The following is a 27,656-nucleotide window of genomic DNA, read 5'->3' as shown; positions in this document are numbered from 1 at the left end:
CTCTGAACAATTCTGCTACTTCCAGACTCACAGGTATAAGCCTAAAGGATATCATGGTTGTGACTTTCCTATGACCGAATCTAACGGCTGATTGGCACTAATTAGATTCAACAAAAATTCAACGATGAATAGATACTAAGGCACAATAATAGAAAATAATGTCCAAATATGAAATAATCAGTAGGATCTACTGCCACAGAAGGTCTGAACTAACTGTGAATAATGTTTCTTGGAGGAGGCTTCAATTTTCAATTTCAATTTAATATCACTTATAGAGCACCAAAACATTACACATGTCTCATGGCGCTTTACAGAGTGTTAAACAATCAGAAAAGGCCCATGAGTAACAGGGGCGAAGAAGAACTCCATAGAATAGATGGAGATGCATGTAGGAAGAAACCTCAAGCAGATCCACGACTCAAGGGCCTGACCCATCTGCCTAGGCTCAATACAGAACAGTAAGGTCTGTATACATGATAAATGAATAAGTTAGTTAGGTGTAGAGAATAGAACATGGTGTTTAAAGCCACCTGAGGTGTATGTTACAAACAGGTGGGATGGTTACATATCCAGTATGATAATGCATGAATCCTAGTGTCATGTCATTTGACTCAAGTCATGAATATCAAGTCAAAGTCAAGTCTTTTATAAGTGTTAGTCAAGCAAGTCTGAAGTCCCCCACCTCTGGCTTTGGACCAAAACTCTGTAATGCTGCTTTAAGGTCATCATCATCATGGTGTGTTGGGGAAACTACTTTGAGAGCATAGCTTTACAAGCTACTAATGACTTCACACTTGAAGAAGTTGAACTAAAACAAAGCATAGGAAAAGGTTAAATAAAGCTACTTAGATTTTTGCTACTTAGTCCATTGTTCACTTTTAACAAAATGACAAGCACCAAGGTAATTGTCACAAGCTTTTGCCTCTGCTTGCCGAATTCGAAAGCACCTCTGGCTTTAACTTTAACATTACACCCATCTTGTTTTGGTAGGATTGTATGATACCTGTGGCTAGCTTTGTTCATGCTGGATTTAATCCTGTGATGAATTGCGTGCTGATCTAATTGCATCACAATCTATTTAAGGGAAACAAATACTATGTTTGTGTAGCATTTATTTAGCACTTATAAAGGCAGAGGGTAGAGAGAAACTATTTATTGCAGTGATTGATGTACAGTATGTTCTATAGTAACACCTCGGCCCATCGTCTTCCAGTCACAGGTAAATATCGTCAATTCTATTTTATTATTCGTCTCCACAATAAGTCTTCTTCAGATGCCTGTTAGTAAAGAAGACTATAATTTTTGTTATTTGCTTACACACTTTTTGCAGAAATTGGCTCATTGTGTCAACACTATAGCCTAGAAATCTAGACGCACCCTAGCGGCAGCAAATTACATTTGCTTCCAGGGCTAGTCTAGCAACTCTCTGTTGGCTTGTGAGCTCGAAAAATTAAACTTCTATCAGGCCAATCAAATCGTGTATAGAGTCGTTAGGTGGGCTTAACATAATGATTGATGGCAGAGTTGCAACGGTTTGGCTTGAATTCCCTGCTACTTGAAAACAAAGAAGATGGATGTTGCTGTTGGCCAACAGTGTGAGACGAGTAAGCTTGTTTTAAGTTGGCAAAAGTTTGAACTAGCCAACTAGCTCCACTGGGGGGAAAACGCATGGGACTCAGCGCTGTCCTATTGTGTGCAGAGGGAATTTGAAAGACAACCGATTATCCCGCCCCTCGGACTGAGTACTGCGAACGGTGAGTGCCCAGACCCTACATTTTAATGTGGGTCTGGCTTGTCAGGCTATCAACACTCCACACACAAGGCAAATCAGACACAGCACTTGGAGATAAACAACTCACCGACTAGATAAACATCTATGTCAAAGTGAAACCCTGCAGCTGAAACCTAAGAATCTTTTTTCAAAATGTCACTCTTGCAACAAAATGATACACACATGCACCATTTGAGTTACTTTTACAGGTCAACAACAACACACTGATGTGCTTTATACAAAACACTGTGATCTTTACTGTCTGTATTGTAGATTTCTCTGACAGTCGTATGTGAAACCTTTTATAGGCACTCAACTATCAATTAGAATTAGGTATTAGAAATGGGGTAAGTACAAAACTGTAAAGGGGCAAGAGGCAAAACTGTGACATTATATGAGTACACAATGTAAAGGTACACAATTGAACAGGTACACAACAGCTTACCTGCATTTAATTGGTGTTCAGTTTTCTGTGAAAATGCTTTCAGGTATGTATGTGGGTATTTCCAATTATCACATGTGTCTTGCATTTTGAATAGAAGTGATCCTAATGATCACATAATTTTTGAACAAAGTGTCTAATGTAAGAAACAGTACTGTTTCTTAATAAGTGATGCAGAATTGCAAACAAAGTGCAAAGCAGAAAATGGGTTTAAGGTATGATTACAATCTGTTTAAGGTATCGTTGAAACAAGTTCAGGTTTTGAAACTTTGGCCTAACATTCATTTTAATGTGTAAACCATGGGCAAAAAAAAAAACGGTAATGTGTGAAGCTAATAAGTAGTAGAATAATGAAATAGTAATAATTAAAAATTAACTTTAACTTCCATGGGGAAAAAAGGATAAATGCTATGATTAACCCAAAGAGTCCTCCTCAATCCCACTGGGGCACAAGTCTAGGCAATTTGAGCTGTGAGCTGTGACAGTCATACTGTGTAACAGTCATACTAATGTGGAACTTACAGGTTAATACTTTCAACTGTGAAAATAAAATGCAAATACGAAGAATAAGTTAAAAGATTTCACAAATGTTTAATACACATACATTACAATTATATATTTAAACGTGCTGCAATAATCTGTTTTTAAAAAACTATGTGCTGTTATGGATAAGGTGTCTGAAAAATATTATAACCATAACCATAAACTATTAATGACACCATTTGCATATCCTGAAGTGAAAACTATGCAATAGTCATGAAGAGTAAACTGAGATCTCTGAAGGTTTTGATAAAATAATGCTGTGTGGATGGAAATACAGTACTGTAGGATTACTTCCTTCGGATGGTTCAGAGGAGTGAAATACAGTAGCTGGGTCTGCTATTACTGAATTTACTGTAGGTAATAGTTTGTAGATTGCTTTTCCAGATCTGATCATCTGCAAATTTTTATATTCTGATAATATATTCTTATTTCATTAATCTCCTCAGGGGAACTTCTGTTTGAGGTGGTATGCAATACCTTGTTGTTCTATCCAATATGATTCCGGCTACAGTATGCATCCATGCTTTGTACTTCTTCAGTTGTGGTAGCATATGTGAATTTGTTGTGTATCCAAAGAATTTACACCAATTGAAATGTATCTTTTTTCTATAAAGTTTGCTCTGAACAAGAGACTGTTACGAGAAGGATACCCCTTACGGAGCTCATTGGAGAGATTAGGAATTCTCTTGCCTTCATTTGTGTGATGCAGACTTTAACTCCTCCTGGGTCCTCCATGCCGCAAGAACCTCATCCTCTTTCTCCTCCAGCTCTCTTTGTACCCTTTCACGACATCGTTGCCGAATTTGACTAATGTAGGCATTCACATCCTCTTCCTCATCATCATCATCATCATCTCTGCTTGTGCCTCTTCCTTCAGTGTCTCGTCTTGGTTGGTATTGCTGTTCTGATGTTGCACTCTGTCTGAAACCCTCGGAGTAGTCAGAGCTAGCACGGTACCTAGAAGCGCTGTACTCGACCTCATCCTCCTCCTCCCTGGTTTGAGAGTATCCATTTCTGGAGTAGTCAGCACTAGCACGGTACCTAGAACCGCTGTACACAGCCTCATCCTCCTCTTCCCTGGTTTGAGAGAATCCATTTCTGGAGTAGTCAGAGCTAGCATGGTACCTAGAACCTCTGTACTCAACCTCCTCATCATCACTGGTGTGAGCGAATCCATTTCTGGAGTAGTCAGTTGTGTCTGAGGACCCTGTGGGCTCATCTTCATCTACAGGCTCTGGCCTCCTCGAAGGCGGTCTTACGTTTTTTAACCATTCATCTATACTGCAGGTCGCGTCTTTTGATATTCCGGAGAGGTTGAGTCGTCCTGAGCGTCCATAATCCCGCTTTATTTTTGGACGAGCTGAAGGAGGAGCCGTAGTGGGAGAACTGTATCTATTTGATGTGATGTCGGAAGTTTTTGCCTCTCCCTGCTCCTCATCTTCGTCTTCGTCTTTTGGCTTCTTCTTTTTGTACAACGTGCTGCGTTTGTTGTCCTCTGTTATCTTCTTCTTCTCGTAAGCCGCCATCTTGTCTCTCATCTCCAGCTTCATCTCCTTGTCCATGGAGTCCAGCTTGTTCAAGTTGACCTCGTCCTGGAAGAGACTGTATAAGGGCACACTGGTGGTGGTGACCTTCTTCCTGCCAGAAAGACTCGCATATTCTGACAAAGGTCTGGATGTTCCTCCTGCAGAGAGCACAGACTCTGCCCTGCAGCGAGACTGATAACTTGAGCCGGATGCTCCACTCAGCATTGATACCTTGTCATCGTCGAGTCCTCGCACCGAGCCAAGCTGTGACCGTCCACCCACTGACCCAAGCTGTGACCGTCCACCCAATGAGCCAAGGACCGAGCCAAGGACACTGCCATCCAAGTCCCCTTGTTTCTGCATAAGAGTCTCAACCACAACATTGGAGATCCAATTCTGGATGCTAGCAAGATTCACCATGGGTTCCCCATCTGGGGTCTGCAAAGGAGGCAGGGGAGGAAGCTGTGGTGGCGCGGCAGGTGGTTGGGAGTGCACACTGCGTGCCTGAGATTGACGTGATCTTCCACTGAGCATGGAAACACTGTCGTCGGCAGCAACGCTAGCCGCAGGGAATGCTCCTGCACAGAAGGCAGACAGCGGAATGCTGCTGCCACTGACGGAGGACGCGCTGTCCCAGCCACAGACAGACTGGCTCTCCTCCAGAGTCTTCCGTGAGCGTTCGAGAAGCTCTTCCCGTCGCTGCCTACGCTTCGCGGTGGCAGAGTCTGCACCACGACATATGTCCAAGAGCTCATTCTTATTCTCTTCACCGCCATACTTTTTCTGCTGCTTCAACTTCCAGGTTTGGTAGGCGGTCAAGTTAACGTCCTCAAGGGAAGGTGTCGGTGTTTCCCCTTCTCCTTCTCCTTGCCCTCCACCGCTGACTACACTTCCTGTGTCACTCTCTGCTTCCTTCTTATTCCAGCCATAATGAATACGTTTAACCTTCCAGCGTTCTAAGACCGACAAGGAGTCTTTATTTTTCTTGCAGAAGTTATACATGGAGCTGGAGTCTGACATTATGCTCTCCAGTTCATCGTCGATTTTCTTTCTGCTGTTCTTTGAACTGCTTTCTCCATCTGTTTCTCCTTCAGATTCTTCATTCTCTTTGGCTTTGTATCGACTAGCAGCTTGCTCCTCAATTTCTCTCAAGCGCTGCTTCCAAAGGTCTGAGTAGCTACTGCAGCTGGATTTAGAGGATACCGAGGATACGGAGTCAAAGTCTCTGCGTTTCTTCAGCATTTCTCTCATGACGCGGACATCCTCGCTGGTCACACTGTCTAGGTCCTCTGGCTTCGGCCGAGGCTTCCGTTCACCTTGGACAGATTCTCCGTCATCTTCACATTCACTCATCAACTGTGCCTCCCACCAGTCGTCATTCTGATACTTCTCGTTTCGGCGCTGCCACTCCCTGATCACTGAGTTGATGTCGTCATCCTCCTCTTCCTCTCCTTCTTTTCCTGGCAGATCCAGATTATCGGATGAACTCCTTGTGTCTCCTCCATTGGGACCCGGTTGAATGCCAGCTCTTAGTGCCGCAGCAGATGACGCCACACTACTCATCACACTAGCACAATCCCCCTCTTCCTCCATCATAATAGAGTGAGCCTTGACTCCCATAAGACTCTCTTCCTCATCCATTTGGGCAAGAGTGTCAATGACTGAGCACTGACTTAGTGTTTCGTTGTCCTCATCGTCACGTTCCTCTTGCAGGTTCTCATTCAGTTGGCGCAGCTGTTTGATGAAGCCCTCATTGGGGTTGATAGCACGTTTCTTTCTTATTTCCGTCAGAGCGTCCATGATAGTCATATCTTGGAAAATCATGAGGTAGGCAGCTACAAGGACTGCTGAACGGCTCACACCCATCATGGAGTCCACCAATACTTTACCTAAAAGACAATCATAGAAATGAATCAGTTACATTCTGATATTATCTATAGACCCTTTCAAGAGAGTTCCATTATCAGCATCATAGTTGGCCCCACAAGGCTTCCGTTTTAACATTCCATATGTTATCTTAATGCAGAGGAAGTAGATTGGGAACCAAATAGAACGTTCAAGCATTGTTTTTGTTTTTATTGGTGAAAGGGTCTATTAATAACAGTTGGGTCGAAAAATGCGTTTTCTCCTTCTCTCTTCTTCGACTCTTTCTTCCGTCCACTACCAAACCACCAACGTATGTGCTGGCAGGGAGAAAATGGTGTACAGTGCAAAAAACTGTCTTGTACATCAAATATTTTTTGCTTACTTAGGGGTATTTTTTCTTCTTCTGTTCCACAAATATTATGATGAATCTTAGATGATTTTCTATCAGTGTTCAGGATCTATTTTTGGATCATAATGAGTGTACACTCAGTGACCAAAGTGATGTTAATCGGTGCTGTTTTAAGTTAGACCAAAATATGCCTTTACACCTAAATAACATCATTATAAGCTCATTATACTTCTGTGACACTGTGGAGAGGGTGCCTACGGACAAACCAAAGTAATTTTAACTTCATAAGTGTACAGAGTGTATAAAAGTAAAAGGACTGTTTGTCCCAGTGCATTACCTAAACCAGTGTTTCCCAAAGTGTGGTCCATGGCCCACAGGTGGGCCGTCAAAGTATTGCTGAGAGAGGTGGCCTACATTATTTTATTTATTTTCAATTTTGTATTTGAGATTGACATACATACAAAAGTTAATGATTACATAGTTCAAATTCAAAACATAGCTAGAGATTCATCGAAGTGAAATTTATTAGATGTTGATCCAGAACATATTTGATGGGGTTGATGGGGTTATTGACAGGCTATGGGTAACACGAAACTAAAGTGTGTTAATTCAGAATAAAGTTGTTAACATCTCAAGCAAATCAAAAGATCACAGTGAACCAAGAACAGGAGCCTCAGCGAGTAGTCTACTCCAACTACAGAATTGTGAATAAATGTTTGGGTTGGCCGCAGAAGATTTTCAGAATTGAAATTGAAACTAAACTGTGGATGATATGATTCAACCGGGTATACTGATAGCCATTTCTACTAACGTAATTAGGAGAATGGAGATAAAATAAAGCAGGATTTAGTACTGGCCTCTTACCCCTATGTGTAAGCAAAGCTTCATCCAGAAACTCTGCTGCTGTGCGGAAGTGAGGTGAGATGTCCGCATCAGCAAAGTCGTCCACCTCAATGCCCATATAGGTGATGTCCATTCCGGAATAGAACGCCTGTCCTGTGTAGACACCCGTCCCATGAGCAGCATTCAGGACATGTGTGATGCCCATACGTTTCAGTCGGGCTTTATTCACCGCCACCGACCTGGACACAAGGAAATATCATTTGTTCAGTTGGCCCCTTTATGGTGTAAATATATTCTACACTGTTACGTTTAAGAGATTAAGAGGCTTAAAAGAGGAAAGTAAAAAATGTCGGTAGAACATAGAACAAAAGCTATGAGGCATGATGGTGTCAGGTGTGATGGTGTCACCATCACACCTCATGGCTTTTGTTCTATGTTCTACTGACACCATCATGCCTCATGGCTTTTGTTCTATGTTCTACTGACACCATCATGCCTCATGGCTTTTGTTCTATGTTCAAATGGCTTTTGTTCATAGAACAAAAACCATGAGGCATGATGGTGTCAGTAGAACATAGAACAAAAGCCATGAGGCGTGATGGTGTCAACATAGAACAAAAGCCATGAGGTGTGATGGTGTCAGTAGAACATAGAACAAAAGCCAGTTAAAAGTTAAAGTGGACAGAACAGATGGGAGCTCAACACTGAAGACATTAAACAAGGATCATTTACACATAGTGGTATAGAGGGGTATACTACGGAGTGAAGTTACTGGCAGTACTCAGGAATTATCACTGATCTCAAGACAATATGTCACTTCAGAAGCAATACATGCAGTAAAGCGTTCTTTTGGAGATCAGTGGATACTCCCAATCTCCAGAAATTTTGCTTCATAATACACCCCTCAGGCCCAGACTGACAGGAAGTATTGAGGATGACTCACTTCTCTCCTATGAAGATGTTGGGCCAGACCTCATCCACAGGGTTAAAGGGAGCCTCCACATGATCCTTGATCAGTGCCCTCTGAATGTCCAGGACACAGGGCGTGTTATACAGGCTGCGGTCATCAATCATGTCCTTCACACGGTTGTACAAATCCTCAACCATGAGCTGTTCGGCGCTCTCCAGCATGGATTCAGGAACAGGGGCAATCTTCACATCCTTTTTGGGCAATTCTAAATGGAGAAATATGTTTCTAGCAAGTTTTAGTTAAGTTTGTTTTATGGAATTAGATTTGTGCCAATAAAATAAAAAACTGAATTCACTGAAACAAAAAAACATCACATCAAATTCTTTTACATTTTTAACTTTTTAACATTTAAAACAAAATTATTTGCGCAAAAGGTGTAAACCACCGATATTTCATTTCCTTTTATCTTTGCGGTTATGCTGCCAGCTCTATCTTTTGCACCACCTGACTTTTTAGATGCAGTTTTGTTTCAAACTTCTCACGTGAGTTGGTGCGTCCCCATTGGCTAATGAGCTTTTGAATGACAGCTCAGTTAAGTGCCCTACACGTGTTCAACTGAAGCATTTCAGGAGCAGGAGAGGAGGCTCTGTGATTGCGGACCTAAAACCAGAAGTACGGCTCCGGCTCTAGAACCTCCTCAGGAAAGTGAAGTTGTGAACATCATACACTTCCCCTCCTCGATCACCCATTGGTTGTCAAAGTAAGCAAGTGGAGCCATAAAGCCTGTGTTGTGTTGAATGTTGAATGACAGTTGGTTAATAACCTTGTTTCAATGACTTATTTTCATGTTCCCACCCAAAAACAGGCACAATCTGAAGTTTGCCTTCAACGAAAACAAAGCATATGAATATTCATAAAGCCCCACTCTACTGGTGGTGTGGACACATCTAACGGAAAAGGCATCTGCCAAAGCACCAGTTGATCTCCGACAGATCCTTTTTCCTCCTTGCTATCCGTCTATAAATTCCTGGAATGTCTGTCTGTATGTGTGTTAGTTTTGTGCAAATCTTTTGAACCGCTTGTCCAACTGATACTTGGCAGGTGTCTTGCTGAGAAGTTTGCCATTGTTTGGATAAGAAAATATAATTCATTAGAAAGATATAATTAAAACAAGCATTTATAGGCTCTTGTTACTCCCCTCCTCCTCTCTGTTCCCCTATACACACCACAGCACTCAGTCGCTGCTCACCACCAACAACAACAACAACACATTGCATTGCATTACATAGCGCTTCTCAAGGCTCCCAAAGCACTTCACAGTGAGGTAGCCTAAGTGAGTGCAGTATTGAGTGAGACATGTGGGTGTGAATCACGGTTTGGGCACCTTGAGAAGGCACTACATAGATGCAGTGTGCTGTTGTTGTTATGTCTGACCTCAGAGTGTTCAGAGATAGGCTACTCTGAGCAATTCAGCTGAAGAAACCGAATGGCAGAGCATATTTGAGCGGCAGTTTGCATATTGCGCATCAATTTTATTACACTAGAACCTATTAGTGATTCCCATTTTTTTTCCTGGACTATCCAGGAAACATTTTTCATTTAATTTCATATTTGATTTAAAAAAATTGACAAAGGTTCTCAGATACATTAGTTTGATGCCCATTTGCCCATTATCAGCGTCAGATCTGTTACTTTACTATATAATAATAAATATACATGATCATTGACTTTCAGAAAGAGGTAACCTCTAGATCTCAAGGTTGAGGTTTTCTCCCATGAGTTATAGGGTTCTAGAGTTATAGGGTTCTAGAGTTATAGGGTTCTAGAATTCTATAAGGCCAAGAGTAGAGTGCAATGATAACTCACCCTCGTTGATGATTTTCTTGGCCGCTATTGCAGAGGAAAGGTGGATAGGCTCCATGAAGATACTTTCAGAGTTGGAGAATCCTGAGATCATGGAGAACCTGTCTGTCATCGTGGAGAACCGGTCGGAAGCTGTGGAGAGTCTGGATGATGTAAGGGAATATTAGAGAAGAAAGTGAGACTGAATATGTGATATATGACTGTTTGTGTCTGTGTTACAGAACATCCTTTGTAGTGGATAATCACTCATGTGAATAGCAGATTCACAATGGTGTGTGTGTGTATTTGTATGTATAACACGTTTCATTCAACCGTTAATTACTATGATTGCTGTAGTTCAGTTTCCAGAGCATTGACATGGATATCTACAGCCAGCCAATCATTCATTTCTTATTTCAAAGCCAACAAAAATAAATGTGTTTGTGTGTGTGTGTGTGTGCTCCTGGTGTGTGTGTGCTCCGGGTGAGCTCACTGCTCCGAGTGTGTGTATGTGTGTACACTACCCTCAGATGGTAGAGTTTAGTTTACAGTTAGGTTTAGTACAGTACCTGCTCATTGATACAGTCTATGTGGACATGAGCATAATACCTGGTGGGAGAAGGACAGCGTAGATAGTGGGACTGTATGCTCTTCACTCGGTCCTCTGGCTCTTCATCAGGACCCGCCTCCTCTTCACCTCCACCATCCAAAACCACCTCCTCGTCCTTCTCAGGAGTTGCCATGATGTACCAGCCGCTGGTCTGTATCCCATGGCAACGACAAAGCCATTTCCAACAGAAATCAGCAAACAAATCATTGGGAATGCAATGTAAGTGAACTTCATTTATCCTTTAACATCATTGTGATTCCCTGCAAGACACTGCATTAAGCTAGCCAAGCTATCCAGGCTAGCATTAAGCAGCCAAAGATTGTAAATCCATACATGTTGCAGGGGGCCTTTTGTGCCTGCCTGTCACATGATCTGCCTCATCATCCAGGCAGGTTTGTCACAGATACAGATGATTGGATTAGGATGATTGGTGCGTGTGTAGCTGTTTATAGCTATCCCTAATTTAAGGAGGCCATCACCACATAGTCCCCCTTATCTGAATTGTGTCTGTAAAGACCACAAAGGAGCATGAACTGTGTTCACGCCACCAACCCCCTACCTAGTCCCGGAGAGAAACTAGGGCAATCTAGATTACGGAGGCTTCTAATGGTGCACACTGCTTTACATGGCCCACCAGCATGGCTGAGGACAGGAGATGTATACTGTAGATTTGTTTTTATATACCTATTCAGCTATCTTAAAAGTCAATTGATAGATAGATAGATAGATACTTTATTGATCCCCAGGGGAAATTCAAGTATGATTTACACATTTCAATGATATCAACATAATCTGTAAGGTAATACAAGTTTAACCAAAAGTAGGTCTACTAACAGGCCTTTGGAATAGCCTATCCAGGAGGGTGTTCTGAGCACTCCTCAACCAGAAAAAGTGTATCTGTGAACCCCTGGCTTAAAGTAACCTTTAGATTTAGAATTAATACCTATTATATAGAATTAACCTATAGAATTAATATTAGATTTTCAAGTATCAACTATTAAATTAACATGTGTTCCCATTGGAATAGACACAGTAAACCATCAGGCTGTATGTACCATGTTCAAAACAATGAACCATTTAATCCATCAGAATCATTCAAATAGACTGGCCTACAACGCAATTCTGGACAACAGAAGACCAAGTTTGAAACCCAAAGACATTTTGGTAGGTTTTTGCTTCAATCAATGAAAACAAGATCCAACCCCCTTAAAAACAGAAAATTCAGTGCCAAATACTTCTGTTTCATTCTTAGTATGGTTTTCCACTTGTCTTCCACTCTCTTTAGATTGAATTCAACTTAACATTAATATTTCAATAGAAATACAAATGTATAAAATGGGAGAAAATTAAGATTTCTACCTTGGTCTTGCATTGCTTAACTTCAACTCCTATGAATGTTTTTTCTCCTTAATCTATTCTTTTGCTCCTTATTTCTCTTAAATAGGGTTTAAGAGAAACAGGTCAGAACTTGGTAATAAACTAAATAAAAGCTGATTTATTTCTGTGAGACAGCAACATTTTCCTGAGTTAATTCAGCTTTTCTTTTTTTTCCCTCTCCTGCCAGTGTATCTATTCATAGCCTCAGACACAGCTGTGAGTAGCCTTCAGCAACACCAACATGACAGCTGAAAGAGCCACTCTGATAGCGTGAGAAAATGGAACAGTATGACATTAACGCAGCAAATCAATCCAGTGTTTTCCCAAATTCTTTAATCCTTACAGTTTTCTAGTCTTAGAGTAGAGTATCCACGCACACACTTACCTGTCAATGTGTATTGTATTCCTCTAGGTTTGGAATAGGGACATGAAGGGTGGCGTTTAACAGAAGCCAGAGGGGTCCGTCATCCACCCAGAAGGGTCCTCTCAGTGAAGAGACATTCCTCATAGGCCGGCCCCCTAGTGACACACGACACTTCTATGACATCAGGGTTCTCGCAAGGGTAAAAATGTGTCTAGGCCTGGTAGTACTAAAGGCCAATAAGAATAACAACCTTTTAAAAGTGAGTAAGCCCAACCCACTCACTCTTAGACACATACAAACACAAATAGACCTGACACCAATAGCGGTCTGCTGCTCTAAATGAGCATTGTAATTTAGTTAATCATCACAATTTATCATTAATTAAATTAGGTCTTTGCATTGGAGCTCTTCTTTAAAAGATATTACCGGTAGATCTGGCCTGGTAGCCAGTCCAAGTTTAAACCACCCACAAAATGAGTTTTTACAAAATGTAAAATTCAAATTCTGAATAGAATTGAGACTGACTAGGCTACATCAGGCTACCAGATATCTGGGTGGTGGGTCACTCCACTTGCCTGTTTAAGAACCTGTGTTGTCCAGTAGTGCAAATGCGAAGGTGACCGGATGAGTGATGAGATCCATGCTATGGTGGATCACGCCATCTGAACCACAGAGTTGCGCCAAAACAGGTCAAATCTGCTCATCATGGACTACCAAATTGTTCCACACGTGATCCTACCCACATTCTTCTCGCACTATTCACTCACATTATTTTAGCTTCAGATGAATAGAGTTCTTGACAGTTTCCTTACAATCTTTACCAGGAACTTACCCAAAGCATTAATAGACTTACTATCAACACAAATCAGTAGGAAGAGTGTGAACTTTATTCAGTTTATAAATGTTCAACTCTCAAGTAGTTCAACTCTCAACTTTCTGAATGTAATTCACCTCAACTAACTGGCTTGGTTTGTCAAATTGCTAACTACAGTATATCATACCAGTCCCATAGTGTTCAAATGAATCGTAATTGTTTGTTTTGTACTCAACTCAACAGGACTAGCAGAAGCATGTCATTTCATCTATAGCTTCAGATGAAATTTCAGATAGCCTACTGCAATTATTAACAAAGTTTCACAGCATATTCATTTCACAGTTGCGATATGTACAATACAACATAGCCAGAACAGCTTGAGGAATCAGGTCCTGTTTTTCTTTCAGAGAAGTCAACCAACCAGTTACCAGTATTTAAGAACCACCAACTCACTAAGGGGATTTTCATTCACCCGTGCTTTTTATCAAAGGAAGAAAAAAAACCCTTTCACCCGTAGTTGGTAGAAGTAATGCCATGATTGTGGTGACTAACTTTATTTTGGAAATGTCCTATCTGGCTTAATCAGAGACACAAACAGTGGGTTTTTAACAATGGTTGGATAATACTCTGGAATATCAAAGTGGTAGGGATCCAGAATCAAAAACGTATAGACAAAAAAACAGCATAATTCAAAATAGCATAAATAACACTCTTGATCTCTCCAACTTGGCCTTGGGAAAAGTTCTGAGATCATTTGTTGCTCCTGTTTCTACTCTTCATGCCTTAGCTGCATTCAGGTAAGATGGCCGATGACATCCAAACTAACTCAGTCGCCATTGACGTCGTGAGGAGAATAAGTTCCACTCAGTCGCCATTGACGTCGTGAGGAGAATAAGTTCCACTCAGTCGCCATTGACGTCGTGAGGAGAATAGTTCCAAGTCAGCTCAGTTCCTGCCTTCACTGTCCTAAGAGAGGAAAGTGTTGGACGTATGGACAGAGTTTAGCTCGGTCGATTTACTGTATCAGTTACAACTTATGATAAATAACAGGTATCGGGTTTACTGCTTACCTGCTTGTGAAGAAAGCCAGGACCGGAAACTGGGGGTCATGTGTGTCGACGAAGACATTCTGTACGAAGAGGTTAGGGCTACCACTGCTCTGTTGACACACACACAAACACACACACATTGTAGAATTGTCAGATCATATTTTCATTACAGTCTATGCAAAACCAATCGCCTTCAGAGGTATGGATAAAGTTGAAAATTGAACTCGAATTTTACCACCAAACACCAAACCACACTGACATCAATATACACAGTTACAAAATATATAGTAATAATAATAATAATAATAATAATAATAATAACAATAATAGTAATAATAATAATAATAATAATAATAATAATAATCTTACATTGATGAACCTTCCGACATTTCCCTCTTTTGTAGCGTCAAGGTAATAGCTCTGCTTGGAGCAGCTGTATTTCCACTCCTGGGGGCCCGTCCTCAGTTTGGAGTCCCCACACTTCTTCACCTCCTCCTTCCCCCTCTGCTCCTTCTTCACCTCCTCCTTCCCCCTCTCCTCCTTCTCCAGCTGGGGTTCTTCATCCATCTCCATCTTCTCCTCACCCGTCGTTTGAGCTAATCAAGCAACAGAGCATTTCCACACAAAATCCATCGTTAATATGTCCAAGGGATTGAAAGATGTGACTATACAAATGACGAATAACTCAAATGCATATGTCCAAAACCAGCACGCGAGAAACAGCAGGAATTTAAAGGACCGAGGCTTACCTACTTTTCCAGCTGGCACGAGAGTCTCGTGATCCTGATAAAACATGATAAAAGTCAGACTATGAAAAAGCACATCAGATATATTATTTTATTCACACTCAAACAAACCAATAGGGGTGTCAGAATTACCACTAACCTCTGTTGATACAGACTGAATAGCTCAAACAATCACAGTAAGAATTTGAACATAAAAAGTCAGTTAATTTACAGAAACCTGGCATTACAAATATTTGGAATCACTATGGGGTTAGATTGCATAAATTACAGAATAAAATCAAATTTGTATCATTTCCAAATAAAACTCTACTTTCTCTGTAGCCATCTGCTCAGAGCTCAGAAGCTATACAAGCTGATTAAGAAGTTGGGCTCTGTGCTGGAAAGTTTTATATACCGGTAGTTTAAATACATTGTTTAGTATTGGGCAATTCCATGGAAAATTACGTTTTTTGTAACATCCATAACACCAATAAAATGTGATGGTATGGTATGATGTTAATGATTACATGAAATTTGAGCATTTGCTATTTTTGGCTGAAGAATGTACATGAGAAGAAATGCACAAAAAAAATAATGTTATCATTCACATCATACAAATGCCAAGGCATTTCACTGGCGTTATGGATGTGACAAAAAGTCCATTTTCTGTGGAATTGTCCTATTACATTTAGATTAAAGTTTAACTTTAGACTAAAGTATTTTTTTTACATCCATATCATGCCTGTGTAAGTTGTGTTGTTAATTACTGTGATCATGCCTGTGTACGCTGTGTTTTTCATTACTGTGAACATGCCTCTGTACGCTGTGTTTTTCATTACTGTGAACTCTATCCATCTTGAAAGTGCTTCTTCATGGATAATAAATAAACAACGGGCTCACTCCCAACTCATTACATACGGACACTTGGTGAGGACCCCTTGTCATCACTTTTTAAGTGTTTACTAAGTGTTAAAAGAGAAAACTGGTGAGTTCACATAGATCTCCGTTTTCTCGAGGTCAACGAGTGCTGTCGGTACGAAAAAAAAAAAGGTTTTACCTAGCTTGAGTTGCTACAGCCACCAGCCAGGCAGCTACAGCGCTAAACGTCTGTGACTGTCTGTGAGCTCAAATGTACATACCCCAAGAGTGTAACTGTAGCTGCCTGGCTGCGTTAGCTGCGGGAGATCTATGTGAAAACTCGCAATGAAGCGAATTTGGAAGTGACATCTGAAATTTCATTTGAACTAGTGTGTGAGACCTTTAGAGATAGAGGCTACAGCTATATTCAAAACAATCTGATGAGGCTCTGATGCGTCCAAACTTATGAACACATCCAGCGTTACTCCTGTCCGTCATATGGGTTTGTGTGCTTGTGTGTTCTGATGTCATGGGTCCTATGTGGAGTTGGAAATATGTCATATGTGCTGCCACGTGTCATATGTTACATGTGTTGCTATGCCTACATTCTTTATTATTGTTTTCCCATATCACTCCATGTTCCAGTAGCATGACTTCATGATAAACATAGATAGATAAGTTAACGTCGCCAGAGGAATAATCATTTTCAAACATCACTCCATGTTCCACATGGAGGGACTTTAAATAATCTTTATTTACATATTTACCTTGAAGTTGTGCTACTGACCAGTACTGACCCTGCAGAGATGTGTGTGTGTGGATATGACTTCATGGCAGATCCTTGAATTTCCCCTAGGGATCAATAAAGTATATCTATCTATCTATCTATCTATTAACTTGCCTGTGTCTTGACAGTGTCTTTATCGCCATCTGCTGGCAGAGCTGGGTGATCTGTGGGCCTCTGAATGACCGGGATGTGGGAAGGAGAGCAAGGATCTGTTGCAGCCGTTGCAGATGATCCCGTTTGCTGTAATGTCGGGAGAGTCCATTCTTCAACCACCTCTACCTCATCATCTGAGAACGCCTCCTCCCGAATGGACTTCAGGACAGGCGATTCTTCGGAATTCTGCTCTGTTCTTAGAACCACACCTGAGAAGAAAAGGTTCCATTGAGAATGCCTCTGTCCCAAAAGGTTATGACCAGTTTGGGGTCGTCAAGTGATGCAAATCACCACTGTTTTATCAGTTTGCTTCTAAACCATTAAAATGCTCCAATACCTTTGACAATACTGACAACGAGCAAAGGAATGTACAATGAGTAAATTCCGCCGAAAATGAACTAAAGCTAATCAGATAACTTGGCTAAATGGTTTCAAAGGGTCAGCAATGAGTCAGCCATAATGGCTTTTAGGTCATGTGCAGAGCTTGTTTGTTGCTCATAAGCTAAATTAAATTAGGGCCTGTGATCGTCACCATACATGCCAGATGTAGTTCAATGTAAAGAGCTTGTTTGTTGGCTAAATCAAAGGCTAAATTAAATTAGGGCCTGTGATCGTCTTCCTTCCCATACAGAGGATATGGAAACAGCATACTGTATCTCCTCCCTCACCTGCATACGTGCAAACAAAGGTCCCAACATCAAGGTCGTCACGACACCGAACTCCCCAGCCCCGGTCAGGCGTGCGGAACACCTGCAGACGGACCCGAACGCCATGCTGGACGACACGATTCAGACAGTTATATGGATCACATCCACACCACGGACTGCACTCATAGAGCCTACACACAGACACACATAAACAAACAAACAAATAACGAAACAAATAAAAGCTTAAAAAGCATATAATTACATGAGAGAATGTTCTGTGCCGATATGCAGCTTCTTTGTAGATGTTTTTAAAACTTGTATCACACACGCTGTTAGCTAACCTACTTTTCCACAATATTAGGTCGGAGTAATAGTATTGGCTGATTGCGGTCACATAGCCTATCCAGATACTCATTGCAGTCACATCCATCAATAATAAATGGGCTACGAATTTACAACCAACTGGTGTAGACGTCCTCGGTCCAACAGGGTTCTGCCAACCAGTGGGCCCTGGGGCTTCAGTCCTCCTTATCCCCGTTGTTAGTTAAACGTTGTTAGTAGTACCGGTACTTTTAATAAGCTTTAATTTGTATCTCTTAGATTGTCGCTGTGTTACTGTTCTTGTTTTATCTTTCCGTGGGCCTGAGAGAAACGCAGTTTCAGTCCTCTACATGTCTTGTACATATTGCAGAATTAACAATACAATTGACTTAATCTGGGCCTGGGTAGGGGCTTAAAAATTGAGCAGCTCTTACAAGTATGCAAGTGCATAACAGAATTTTGAACTCAATTCCATACCTCACAGAGAGCAAGCGAAGGGGCACTAAAGTCTGGAAAACGTGAGTTGATGTCCCACACATCACACACACACACACACAGAGTCACCTTAGACCTCTTCTGATTGTTGAGAAGTCAGAGCGCTAGAAATGAGTTATTACATAATGAGGTAAAAATGTATTACATGTACATTTTAGGGGTGTAACGGTACACAAAAATCACGGTTTGGCTTGGAGGTCACACTTCAGTTAATTTTCAATACGGTAAGCCTGTAGGTACTGCTAGTCTAAAAAAAAAAAATAAAAAAATCACTGACAATATTGTTGATGCACAACGGGAAAGGTATTTCGAAAAGGTGTCAAATTACGTCAGTTGACTAAATTGACATATGGGCCGCCACTTAATATGTTAGTGTGGGAAGTCAAATTTGAAACATGGTCCACATGCAAAAAGGCCTACTGTTAACTGCTCTATTGAACCGAACATTCTGTACACCGTTTGGTATGAACCTTTACCTTTTCTCCCCTTTCACATTTTGTCAAGATATTACATAATGTGGTGTTGTTACATAAACATATTCGGTGAAAAAGGGCCTCCTGGAATGTTTGCTAGATAAGCTCAAAGATTGACTTTATTGAGTTTGTTGTGAGATAGATGTTGATGCTGGCTTTCAGATCCAAGTATTTTTTTCGGGCATGTTAGCTGATTATGTTAAACATTTCTGCAGTGCTTCCTGCTCAGTTGTAAAAAAGAGAGAGTAGGGACAAAGTCCTTTTAGGCAAGTCCCTCCACTCGGCGGCCATATAGCAACGCTTTTTGGGCACTCATCGGGCATCCATTTCGGCAGAAATGCAGGTGCACAAGGCTTCACGACACCAATCTTGCTCCAGCGGCGAGTTCACAACACATGATTGGCACGATGTCTTCACAACACACCATATGATTGGCTCAATGTATTCACATGTCAACGTTTTGCCGAGGAAGGGGTGGGATATGTGTAGACAACGTGTCACAAACTAACCCAGGGGTGGGCAAACTTTTTGTCTCAAGGGCCACATTGGGTTTTGAAAATTGGCCGGCGGGCCGCACAACAATCCCCAATCCCCAACCCCCAACCCCCAACCCCCAACCCCCCCCCCCCCCCCCCCCCCCCCCCCCCCACGACACACACATAAAAAAAAATACATTTTTTATAGCCTATAATTTAGTATGAAAAATATTTATTTTAAAATATTAATTGCTTAAAAATACTGCTAATTTTATGCTGTTTAACACATGTATAAACTGTGCACTGTCGCTTTAAGACAGTCGCTTTAATTCACGTTTATTTCTCAATGATCTTCTGCCTGCTCCGCTATGGCTAGTGCTGTACCTACGGCTGGGCCCTCTCACAGTTTTTAAATGGTCAGTAGTGGGAACTACTGTTGCCTTCATGATTTCCTTTTAAAAGTTTCTTATAAGAAGGAGATATCAATTATAAACAATGACGAGCCAGCTGGAACCTGCGGCTCTCTCTCCCTCTCGTGAGTGCAGACGCGTTCCCAATTAAATGGATCGCATAATGTTCACGTTAGATCTGCTGCAAAGGAGATAACTAAGAGTTAACTTAGTTTAACATGATGTTATCTCTATTTAACATGATGTTTTTACATTGACATTGTAAACGTTCTAAGGAGAGTGAAAAGCAGTTTGCAGTAAAGCTAACCAACGTCGTCTCTATCGCAGGAAAAAAATAGCGAGCAGCCTGATAACCAAATGAAATGCTCGGCGGGCCGGATGAAAGTGCTAGGCGGGCCGGAATCGGCCCGCGGGCCGCAGTTTGCCCACCCCTGAACTAACCCCATGCATTTCTATGGAGGATTTTTTGAGTGCCGTGTCTCCTCATAAGAAAGTCTCTGGTAGGGATGCATTACTCACCCTGTGGGAACTGGTTGCTGCAGCCTCTGGTGATTGTAGAATTGTACTGGCCCGTCCGCAACCTTCTGCGAGAGCTGCAGACACGCACAGCTGCGGCTATCTGTGCACCCATCAGTGCAATCGCAACAGGCGGAGAAGAGTTGACCTGCGCTGAGGAAGCAGCCGTGAGGCCACCGCTCTCTCCGGTAACGGAACTCTGCGGGCTGCGCAGAATCCACCTCGTTGCACAACTGCACAGCGACAGACTCCACCCCCCGACTCAAATCCCGCTTGCAGAGAGACGACGCCGACACGGGCAGGTGCTCCGGCCGCACGGCCGGATGAAAGCTGAAGTTCCACGGCTGAAGCACACCAAACACCTGAGTCTGCCGCAGGTAATTCAGCACCTCCTCGAAACTGCGCAGTTCGCGGCCACACGGCGCATTGTAAAACACTTCCTCGTTGTCACCGTCCTCATCGTCGTCGGTGATTTGCGCGGGGACATCTTCCGCGGTAGAGAACCGGGTCTTGCTAGAGCAACGGCGTCGGAACTGACACAGTAGCGGCGCCCTCAGGGGGTTGTGGCCCAGGAAGTGGTCTGGGTGGGAAGGCAAAATGACCACGCAGGCCGCGCTGCAGTCGTGGGGCTCGAAGACGGCCTGTGGGGAATACAACTGCCCCAGGGCATGCTCTATGCTATATGGTGGCGGTGAGAGTAGCATGACATCAAAGATGTCTGGGTGGGGTGACAGTGGGGTGACCGGATCCTTAAGGGGCTGATAATTTGCAAGCTCAAACTCTTGGCTGTCTTCATAACTGTGGAGAAATAAACAAGAGGATCAGTCTTACTTTATGCAAACATTCATGCATACTTCATACAGGCTTCATGAAGGAAAAATGTTTTCTGTGTTTTCAGTGTACATTTTTGAGATTGTTGCAGCCTACAATGCCTGAATTCGCTAAATAATTGATTCAAGTTGCTTGCTCTACTAAAAAATTGATGCAAGTTGCAATGGATTTTGTTGCAATGAAAGGGGATGTGGGGAAACTGTTGAGTGTGTTAACTTTATTCTAGTGAGAAAGAAAATCACACTGCTCTAAGTAACAAAGCTTACAAAAAAATTTAACAAAATAAGCTGTATATGTACACTACCGTTCACATTTTGGAGGCACTTCGAAATGTCCTTGTTTTCATCATTAATGTTGTAAATGACCATGAAAGAAATGGCTGATCTTTAATGCAATATCTACATACAGATGCCCATTATCAGCAACCATTCATCCAATGTTCCAAAGGCACATTCTGTTTACTAATCTGATATCATTTTAAAAGGCTAACTGAGAAGACTTTGGAGAACCCTTTTGTAATTATGTACACTGTAAGCACATAATGAAATCTGAAAACTGCTGCCCTGAGAAAAGAGGGAGTGGCTGACAACGATGATGTTGAGGTCGTGCGCTAGTTTGAGCCAGACATATGTCACAACCAAACGTTAGCGATTGATTATGGCAGATCCAGAGTGGCTCTGGGCAGATCCAATAGTTTTAAACTTTAACAGAGTACTCGCCTTCAAGGAAGTTAAAGGAACCGTATGTAAGAAATGTATTTCAATTAATCATAAAATGGCCCCGATATGTCACTAGACATTAAGTAATTATGTTCATTTCAAATACTTATATCACTGACAACTAGGCATGGGCCTACACACACACACACACACACACACACACATACACACAAGGCATGGGCCTACACACACACACACACACACACACACACACACACACACACACACACACACACACACACACTAAGCATGGGCCAAATGATTCTATTCCGGGAATCAATTCTTTCAGTTCCCTTCACCTTCACAAATCGTTCGTTTGATTCGTTCTTTCAGTTCCTTCAGTTCCCTAAGTCAAAATATGCTTTAGAACACCGTCTCCGTTGTCTTAAGTCAAATATCCTTTAGAACGCCGTATCTGGTTGTCATATGGTCTGTTACATCATTTATGTAAATATCAGGCATAATATTAAGCACATACGTGCCTTTTTTCATAAATATACTGAATGGAATGCAGTAAGAATCAAATGGCGTCATCCAAGTTCTAGCGCTGGCAGGCAGGCATGTAAGTAAAGCCAGGCCTATCATTTGTTTACCCATGGCAACGTGGTTGCTACCTGCTGTAGTACTCTCATTCACGTTTTAGACTCAATTGCGATATATGGTCGAGGGAGATGAAGCTCTATTTGTTAGTATCTTTTATTACATGACCATATTTTTGTATGTTAAAAAATAACCAGTTCTCTTGTTTTGGGAATCAGTTCTCGTCGTTCACCTTCGGGATTCGTTCTTTCTGACCGAATCAGTCGTGAACTGCCCATGCCTACTGACAACAGTAGTCCGGCCAGGATATTGTCATTTAAAAGTGAAGTTGCAGCCCTCAACTGATGTTGTGTTTTGTCATGTCATGTTGTGTTTTGGCCTGATGCGCCACCCTCCACTTATCTACTAATCACAAAGTCAGTAGTGTTTCGGCATCCGGGTTGGCAACCTCGAGTCAGGGGGGAGAGGGAGGGGGAGGGGATACACCGCTCTACAGTAATTTGAAAGTGATTGCAGTTTTGGCCACAATCTTACATATGGTTCCTTTAACACTTGTGTTAAGTGGCCAGACTCTCGTCTGGTAGGACCAGGCTACACGGATATGCCCCCAAAGTGTAATGCTGTAGCTGCCTGGCTGCAGCAACTCGAGCTAGGTAAAAACGATTGTTTCCGGGGGAAAAAATAAATACTTCACCTTATATTTGGGTCAGGAACCAGCAAGTCCACTGACAACTGCTCTTCCTTGAACGACAGTTGTAAACAGCCCAAATCAGACTGTAAGTAATCTGTTAACCAAAAAGCAGCATTGTGGTTAACTGTTTTCTAATTCATGTCAGCTAACCAGTGAATATCAACTGCCTATTGAGACAGCATTCAGGATATTTCGAAATATCTGGACTGCACACCTTCGCCAATGACCACTTGTTCAATTGCATAATGTTTCAAGTTCAAAACTTCATTCATTTCACAGTCCTGGAGTAAGTTCAGGCCCTGAAGATACTCTGCAAGAAACAGATAAAAAAATAACAACACATGAAGATGAAGTATGGAAGGCAAAGATACATGATACCACAAACCTAATGGTGTCATTAAAATGTGCGATCGTTTGTTTTTATGTATATTAATTAGTTGTATTTTGTGTGTTTTCGCTAATGTGCACTATCTAATTGTATTGTGTTCATTATAGACAGGCTATGTTGGTTTTATCTCTTGCCGGTGCACAATATTAAAAGTTATTATCACGCTGCAGCCTGTTAACATGGTTACAGGTGTAATGGAGTTAGGCTAGCTAGTTTGCACGATGTGCAGTACTAGCTGCTATCTGTGTGAATGAAATGTAATGAATATATTGTAAACGTCTGTTGATTGTGCAGGAAAGGAAAGGAAATCAAGGCCCTGACTTCAATTCAATTGAACAGTTTTGGAAGTTAACTAAAAATCAGGATTCACAAGAGGGACCCCTAAAATATTCAATATTAAAAAGGACAATCTGTTTAAAAGAATGGGCCAAACTCACACCAGAATACTGTGACTGATTAGTTTCATCATACAGGAAATGCCTTGAAGCTGTCATTACAAATAAAGGCTTTTCCACAAAGTATTTCAGAAATGTTCAATATTTTTTTCCTGCGTCATTCCACTTTATTACACATAACTCAACCTATGGACTTTAATGTTTGGATTTTTTTTATATGGGTGAATTATCTGAGTTAATACTAATGCCTGGTGAAAATGTCATGCAAATAGCCTCATTGGAACTACACACGTTTAAAATGTTTAGCCGACCGTGTAATTTGTCATTTTCGTTCTATAAGTTTTACTTTTCATGTCATGAATGTAACATGCCTATGATAAGGCTTTGCAGTTGTCCAATATGGTCAATCTATTGTCTCAATTGTGTTTCATGTGACGTGCAGAAGCTACATTCATGCATGGGCGGATTATGAACTTTTGGGCCCCTGGGCCCAGATGTATTAAGGGCTCCCCACTAATTGTCGTATATGTGGGAGGGGGGTTTGGAGGTCCTCCCCCAGATTTTTTTTAATTTGTTTGATGTGATTTCCTGTATTCTGGTGCATTTTGGGGATTGCCAATACTAAATTCAATCAGATTCATAGCCTACATCCTGATTTGTTGATATTGAGGCAATGATTCCATGCAAAGGCTTGGGCTTCAGGGCCCCCTGACCCCTTGGGCCCCTGGGCCTGGGCCCGGTAGGCCCGTGCAGTAATCCATCCCTGCATTCATGCATTGTTTTGCTCCAGTTGAAAATGTTTCTGGCTACGCTACTGTTAGAAAAGAAAGTGATAAGTCATAAGTGTACTATTCCTACAAACAACTAGATACTAACAATGTAGAGCAAGAATAACCATGTGGTGACACAGTTTCAGTGAGTAAAGATTCATTTTGGAATCTAAGAGGACACATTTCGCAGAAACATGAGTATGCGACGGAGAGCAAAGAAAAACGAGAGCAATTTGAATATGCTTCATATCAAGTAGAAGGCTGAAGTAAAACTTGGATGCTAAGCCTGTATTCTTTAGGCAATTAATCCCACTGATCCCTTTAGTTTTAGGCTTATGTGTAATAACGTTGTCAAGCATGTTTGTTGTTGCACTATCGGTGTTGCACTATCTTTTAAAATAAATATTCTGAGTGAAATATATTGCCGTTGCTCTTAGTTCTTTGGTATTTAAGTTTTCTGTTTAAGGTGACAATTCGTCTTGTAGATTATTTCTCCCTCTTTTAAATTGGAGCTCCATCCCCATCCACGAACTTAGACTACTGTGGCCAATATCTTTGAAATTTAACGGTCTTGGTTTTATTAGGAAGACATGAATTCTGGGTGGGTTTTGGGCCTCAGACTCGTGGTGTGAGCGGTATTGGAGCAGAACAGAGCGGCCGCTCCGGCCTCTAAATTAAAAAGCGTTCAGCGCTCAAATTCCATCCATATTACACAAAACTATAAAATAATCTAAACTTCATTCACTCTCGGTGTATAGATCAGGACATACTTGCGAACAGGCTGCAGGGCAACAGTCCGACAGCCTGCATGAAGATAGGTATTAATGGTCCAATAGTAAAACAGTATAATATACTCTTGTATTCTCAGTGCAATTACAAAAGGGCCCTTGAAATGAGGATGGTCCGTCATTCCACTAAACACAATGCAGCATGATCGAAGGTAGGGGAGAGACGACCTCTGTTACATAACCACCAATCTGCCAACCAATGGTCACAAACATAAGACAAATGGCCCATCTAACAGCAGTATACAACAGCAGTATACAGTATGCAGCATGTCATTGGGGTTATCAAGTGGGCACCCGATGTTCACCGATGTTTCGTTAAGTTAGGCCCACAACACCTCATGAAGGCTTAACAGTAAAACCAGCGTCCTGGAGACACTCCTCCATGTTGCCACCATATTACCACATTGAAATACCCAATATATATTTAAAATACTCTTAACCAACCTAGGCATGGTCTAGGTTGGTTAGGTTGGTCCGTCCCATTGATGCGGACTGAACCATAACCCTAACCAACCACCATCGACCTAGGCACAGTCCGAAATACTCTTAACCAACCTAGGCATGGTCTAGGTTGGTTAGGTTGGTTACTACACTTATACATGCCAATATTCCACTGCTCTTAGTATAGTATAGTATATATACTCTTTTGATCCCATGGGGGAAATTTGGTCTCTGCATTTATCCCAATCCGTGAATTAGTGAAACACACTCAGCACACAGTGAATACACAGTGAGGTGAAGCATACACTAATCCCAGCGCAGTGAGCTGCCTGCAACAACAGCACTCTGGGAGCAGTGAGGGGTGAGGTGCCTTGCTCAAGGGCACTTCAGCCGTGCCTACTGGTCGGGGTTCGAACCGGCAACCCTACGGTTACAATTCCGAAGTGCTAACCAGTAGGCCACGGCTGCCCTCTTATAAAATGAATGCCAAATTGCTATATTCCATAGTCAACTGTACATATCTGTCTATATTGTTCACTGCATATCCATAGTTATCTGCTCTTATTACTGCTACTGTTAATACACTGCACATATCCTTACTGTAAACTATGCATCTTGCACTGCACTATGTCATATACTGTTTATACAGCACTACTTGTCTATACTGTTCACATTGCACTTTTCTGCTTTTTTGCACTTCTGCTTAGACGCCAACTGCATTTCTTTCTCTCTGTACTTGTATTCTGCACAATGACAATAAAGTCTAATGTAATCTAATCTAACAGAATAATTGCTTCTCAAAACCAACATACGGTTCTTTTTTTAGGGTTGCTGTGCTTACACATTATACACACACTGCCAACAAAATAAACACTGACATAAACAAACTAAAGAGAACGTACATTATGGAACTGCACACATTAAGTTAGTCTCTGCAGCCATTCCTTGTGCTTACCTTTGTCTGATGCTGTGTTCGTCTTGATTGACTCTTTTAGACGTGCCAGATGTTGTAGCAGCATCTCAAACACATCGTCCACATCCACATTTTTCCAAAAGGCCTTCGCTTTCTCTAAAACGCAAACCTTCATGTCACTCGAGAAATCAAAGATCATGCCTTGTTGATAAGGTTTGCAGTGACGCCAAAGTTAAACAATTCCATAATATGAACGAAATAGTTTGCCTCACCAATTTTAGGTAATGTAATGTCCCTCTCATCCATTGTTTGGGAAAGAAGCTCGACTTTACACGCACGTTAAATTTCCACAAGGACCATCTAACGTTGCATAGTTAGCTAGCAGTTAGCTGGCTAAGAAACGTAAGCATGTGTAAGCATCATCAGACCGCCGTCGTCGCTCACTCACAGTTCACAGTTAACTTGACTGCCTGTTGCTTGTTGCACAGACGTAATGTCTAGATCCGTAGACAGTTTCTGGATTGGTTTAACATGCAGGGAAGGACCATATTATACATCGGCACCGATAACTTTCTAATCATCCCTGATGGCGGCAAACATTAGATTGTCTCGTGTTATGAATGGCATTTGATGTCCTATCGTCAACTAGCTTTAGTACAAAGTATGGTGTCCGATAAAGACCAAAAGGCGTTGTGTGTATTCAGCGATGTTCTGGTAGCGGGGATAGCAATATTAGCAGTCTTTTCATACAAGGACAACCCATCATATATTTACCATTTAGCATGAGTCTCGGCCACGGAACACCGGACGTAGTTTTGTTTGAATCATAGACTGTATATATAGAACTATATATACAGTCTATGGTTTGAATGTAATCCTATCGGATGCACGTGACGTGGCCCTTTTAGCCGTCACGCTTGCGGAGAATGGAGTCTTCCTTTTAGAACATTTTTGGTATAAAATCTTTCTAGATTATCAGGGTCTGGATTTTCCAGGCTAAAAATAGAGTCAGA

General features: G+C 41.6%; 2 protein-coding genes across 3 annotated transcripts; both read right to left on the bottom strand.

Annotated features, from left to right (window-relative positions):
- Positions 1 to 2,784: 2,784 nt before the first annotated feature.
- On the bottom strand, positions 2,785 to 12,607 carry dusp27 (dual specificity phosphatase 27). Its single transcript, XM_042080779.1, has 6 exons — positions 12,465 to 12,607; positions 10,702 to 10,853; positions 10,117 to 10,256; positions 8,284 to 8,515; positions 7,362 to 7,579; positions 2,785 to 6,171 (listed from the first exon to the last, which is right to left on the bottom strand). The coding sequence occupies exons 2-6, from the start codon at positions 10,833 to 10,835 to the stop codon at positions 3,449 to 3,451; spliced, it is 3,447 nt and encodes a 1,148-aa protein (XP_041936713.1). The 5' UTR covers positions 10,836 to 10,853; positions 12,465 to 12,607; the 3' UTR covers positions 2,785 to 3,448.
- Positions 12,608 to 13,308: 701 nt separating this feature from the next.
- setdb2 (SET domain bifurcated histone lysine methyltransferase 2) lies at positions 13,309 to 27,419 on the bottom strand. 2 transcript variants are annotated; one of them, XM_042080780.1, is made up of 11 exons: positions 26,916 to 27,418; positions 26,686 to 26,799; positions 23,163 to 23,258; positions 22,952 to 23,042; positions 20,171 to 20,965; positions 17,498 to 17,667; positions 16,791 to 17,038; positions 15,056 to 15,089; positions 14,676 to 14,902; positions 14,328 to 14,416; positions 13,309 to 14,223 (listed from the first exon to the last, which is right to left on the bottom strand). In XM_042080780.1, exons 1-11 carry the CDS (start codon positions 26,947 to 26,949, stop codon positions 14,160 to 14,162), a joined length of 1,962 nt encoding a protein of 653 aa, XP_041936714.1. In that variant the 5' UTR covers positions 26,950 to 27,418; the 3' UTR covers positions 13,309 to 14,159. The 2 variants fall into 2 exon arrangements, with proteins under 2 accessions (XP_041936714.1, XP_041936715.1); XM_042080781.1 differs by lacking the exon at positions 23,163 to 23,258 and having other exon boundaries at positions 26,916 to 27,419.
- Between the last annotated feature and the right edge of the window lie 237 nt (positions 27,420 to 27,656).

The sequence above is a fragment of the Alosa sapidissima genome, chromosome 23, assembly GCF_018492685.1.
Source record: "Alosa sapidissima isolate fAloSap1 chromosome 23, fAloSap1.pri, whole genome shotgun sequence".
In the NCBI taxonomy this organism is placed as follows: domain Eukaryota; kingdom Metazoa; phylum Chordata; class Actinopteri; order Clupeiformes; family Clupeidae; genus Alosa; species Alosa sapidissima.
The sequence above is the reverse complement of the archived record's forward strand: the minus strand, read 5'-3'. Positions and strand labels throughout refer to the sequence as shown.

Bases quoted from the DNA above. Each gene is read 5' to 3' on its own strand.
- dusp27 (XM_042080779.1), bottom strand. From the start codon at position 10,835: ATGGCAACTCCTGAGAAGGACGAGGAGGTGGTTTTGGATGGTGGAGGT. The intron at 10,257-10,701 runs GTATTATGCTCA...TACATCATCCAG, and splicing joins CGCTGTCCTTCTCCCACCAG to ACTCTCCACAGCTTCCGACC. The intron at 8,516-10,116 runs GTGAGTTATCAT...TTCTCCATTTAG, and splicing joins CAAGAAAATCATCAACGAGG to AATTGCCCAAAAAGGATGTG.
- setdb2 (XM_042080780.1), bottom strand. From the start codon at position 26,949: ATGGATGAGAGGGACATTACATTACCTAAAATTG. The intron at 23,043-23,162 runs GTGTGCAGTCCA...TTTGGTTAACAG, and splicing joins ACAAGTGGTCATTGGCGAAG to ATTACTTACAGTCTGATTTG. The intron at 14,903-15,055 runs GTAAGCCTCGGT...TTGCTTGATTAG, and splicing joins CGTGCCAGCTGGAAAAGTAG to CTCAAACGACGGGTGAGGAG.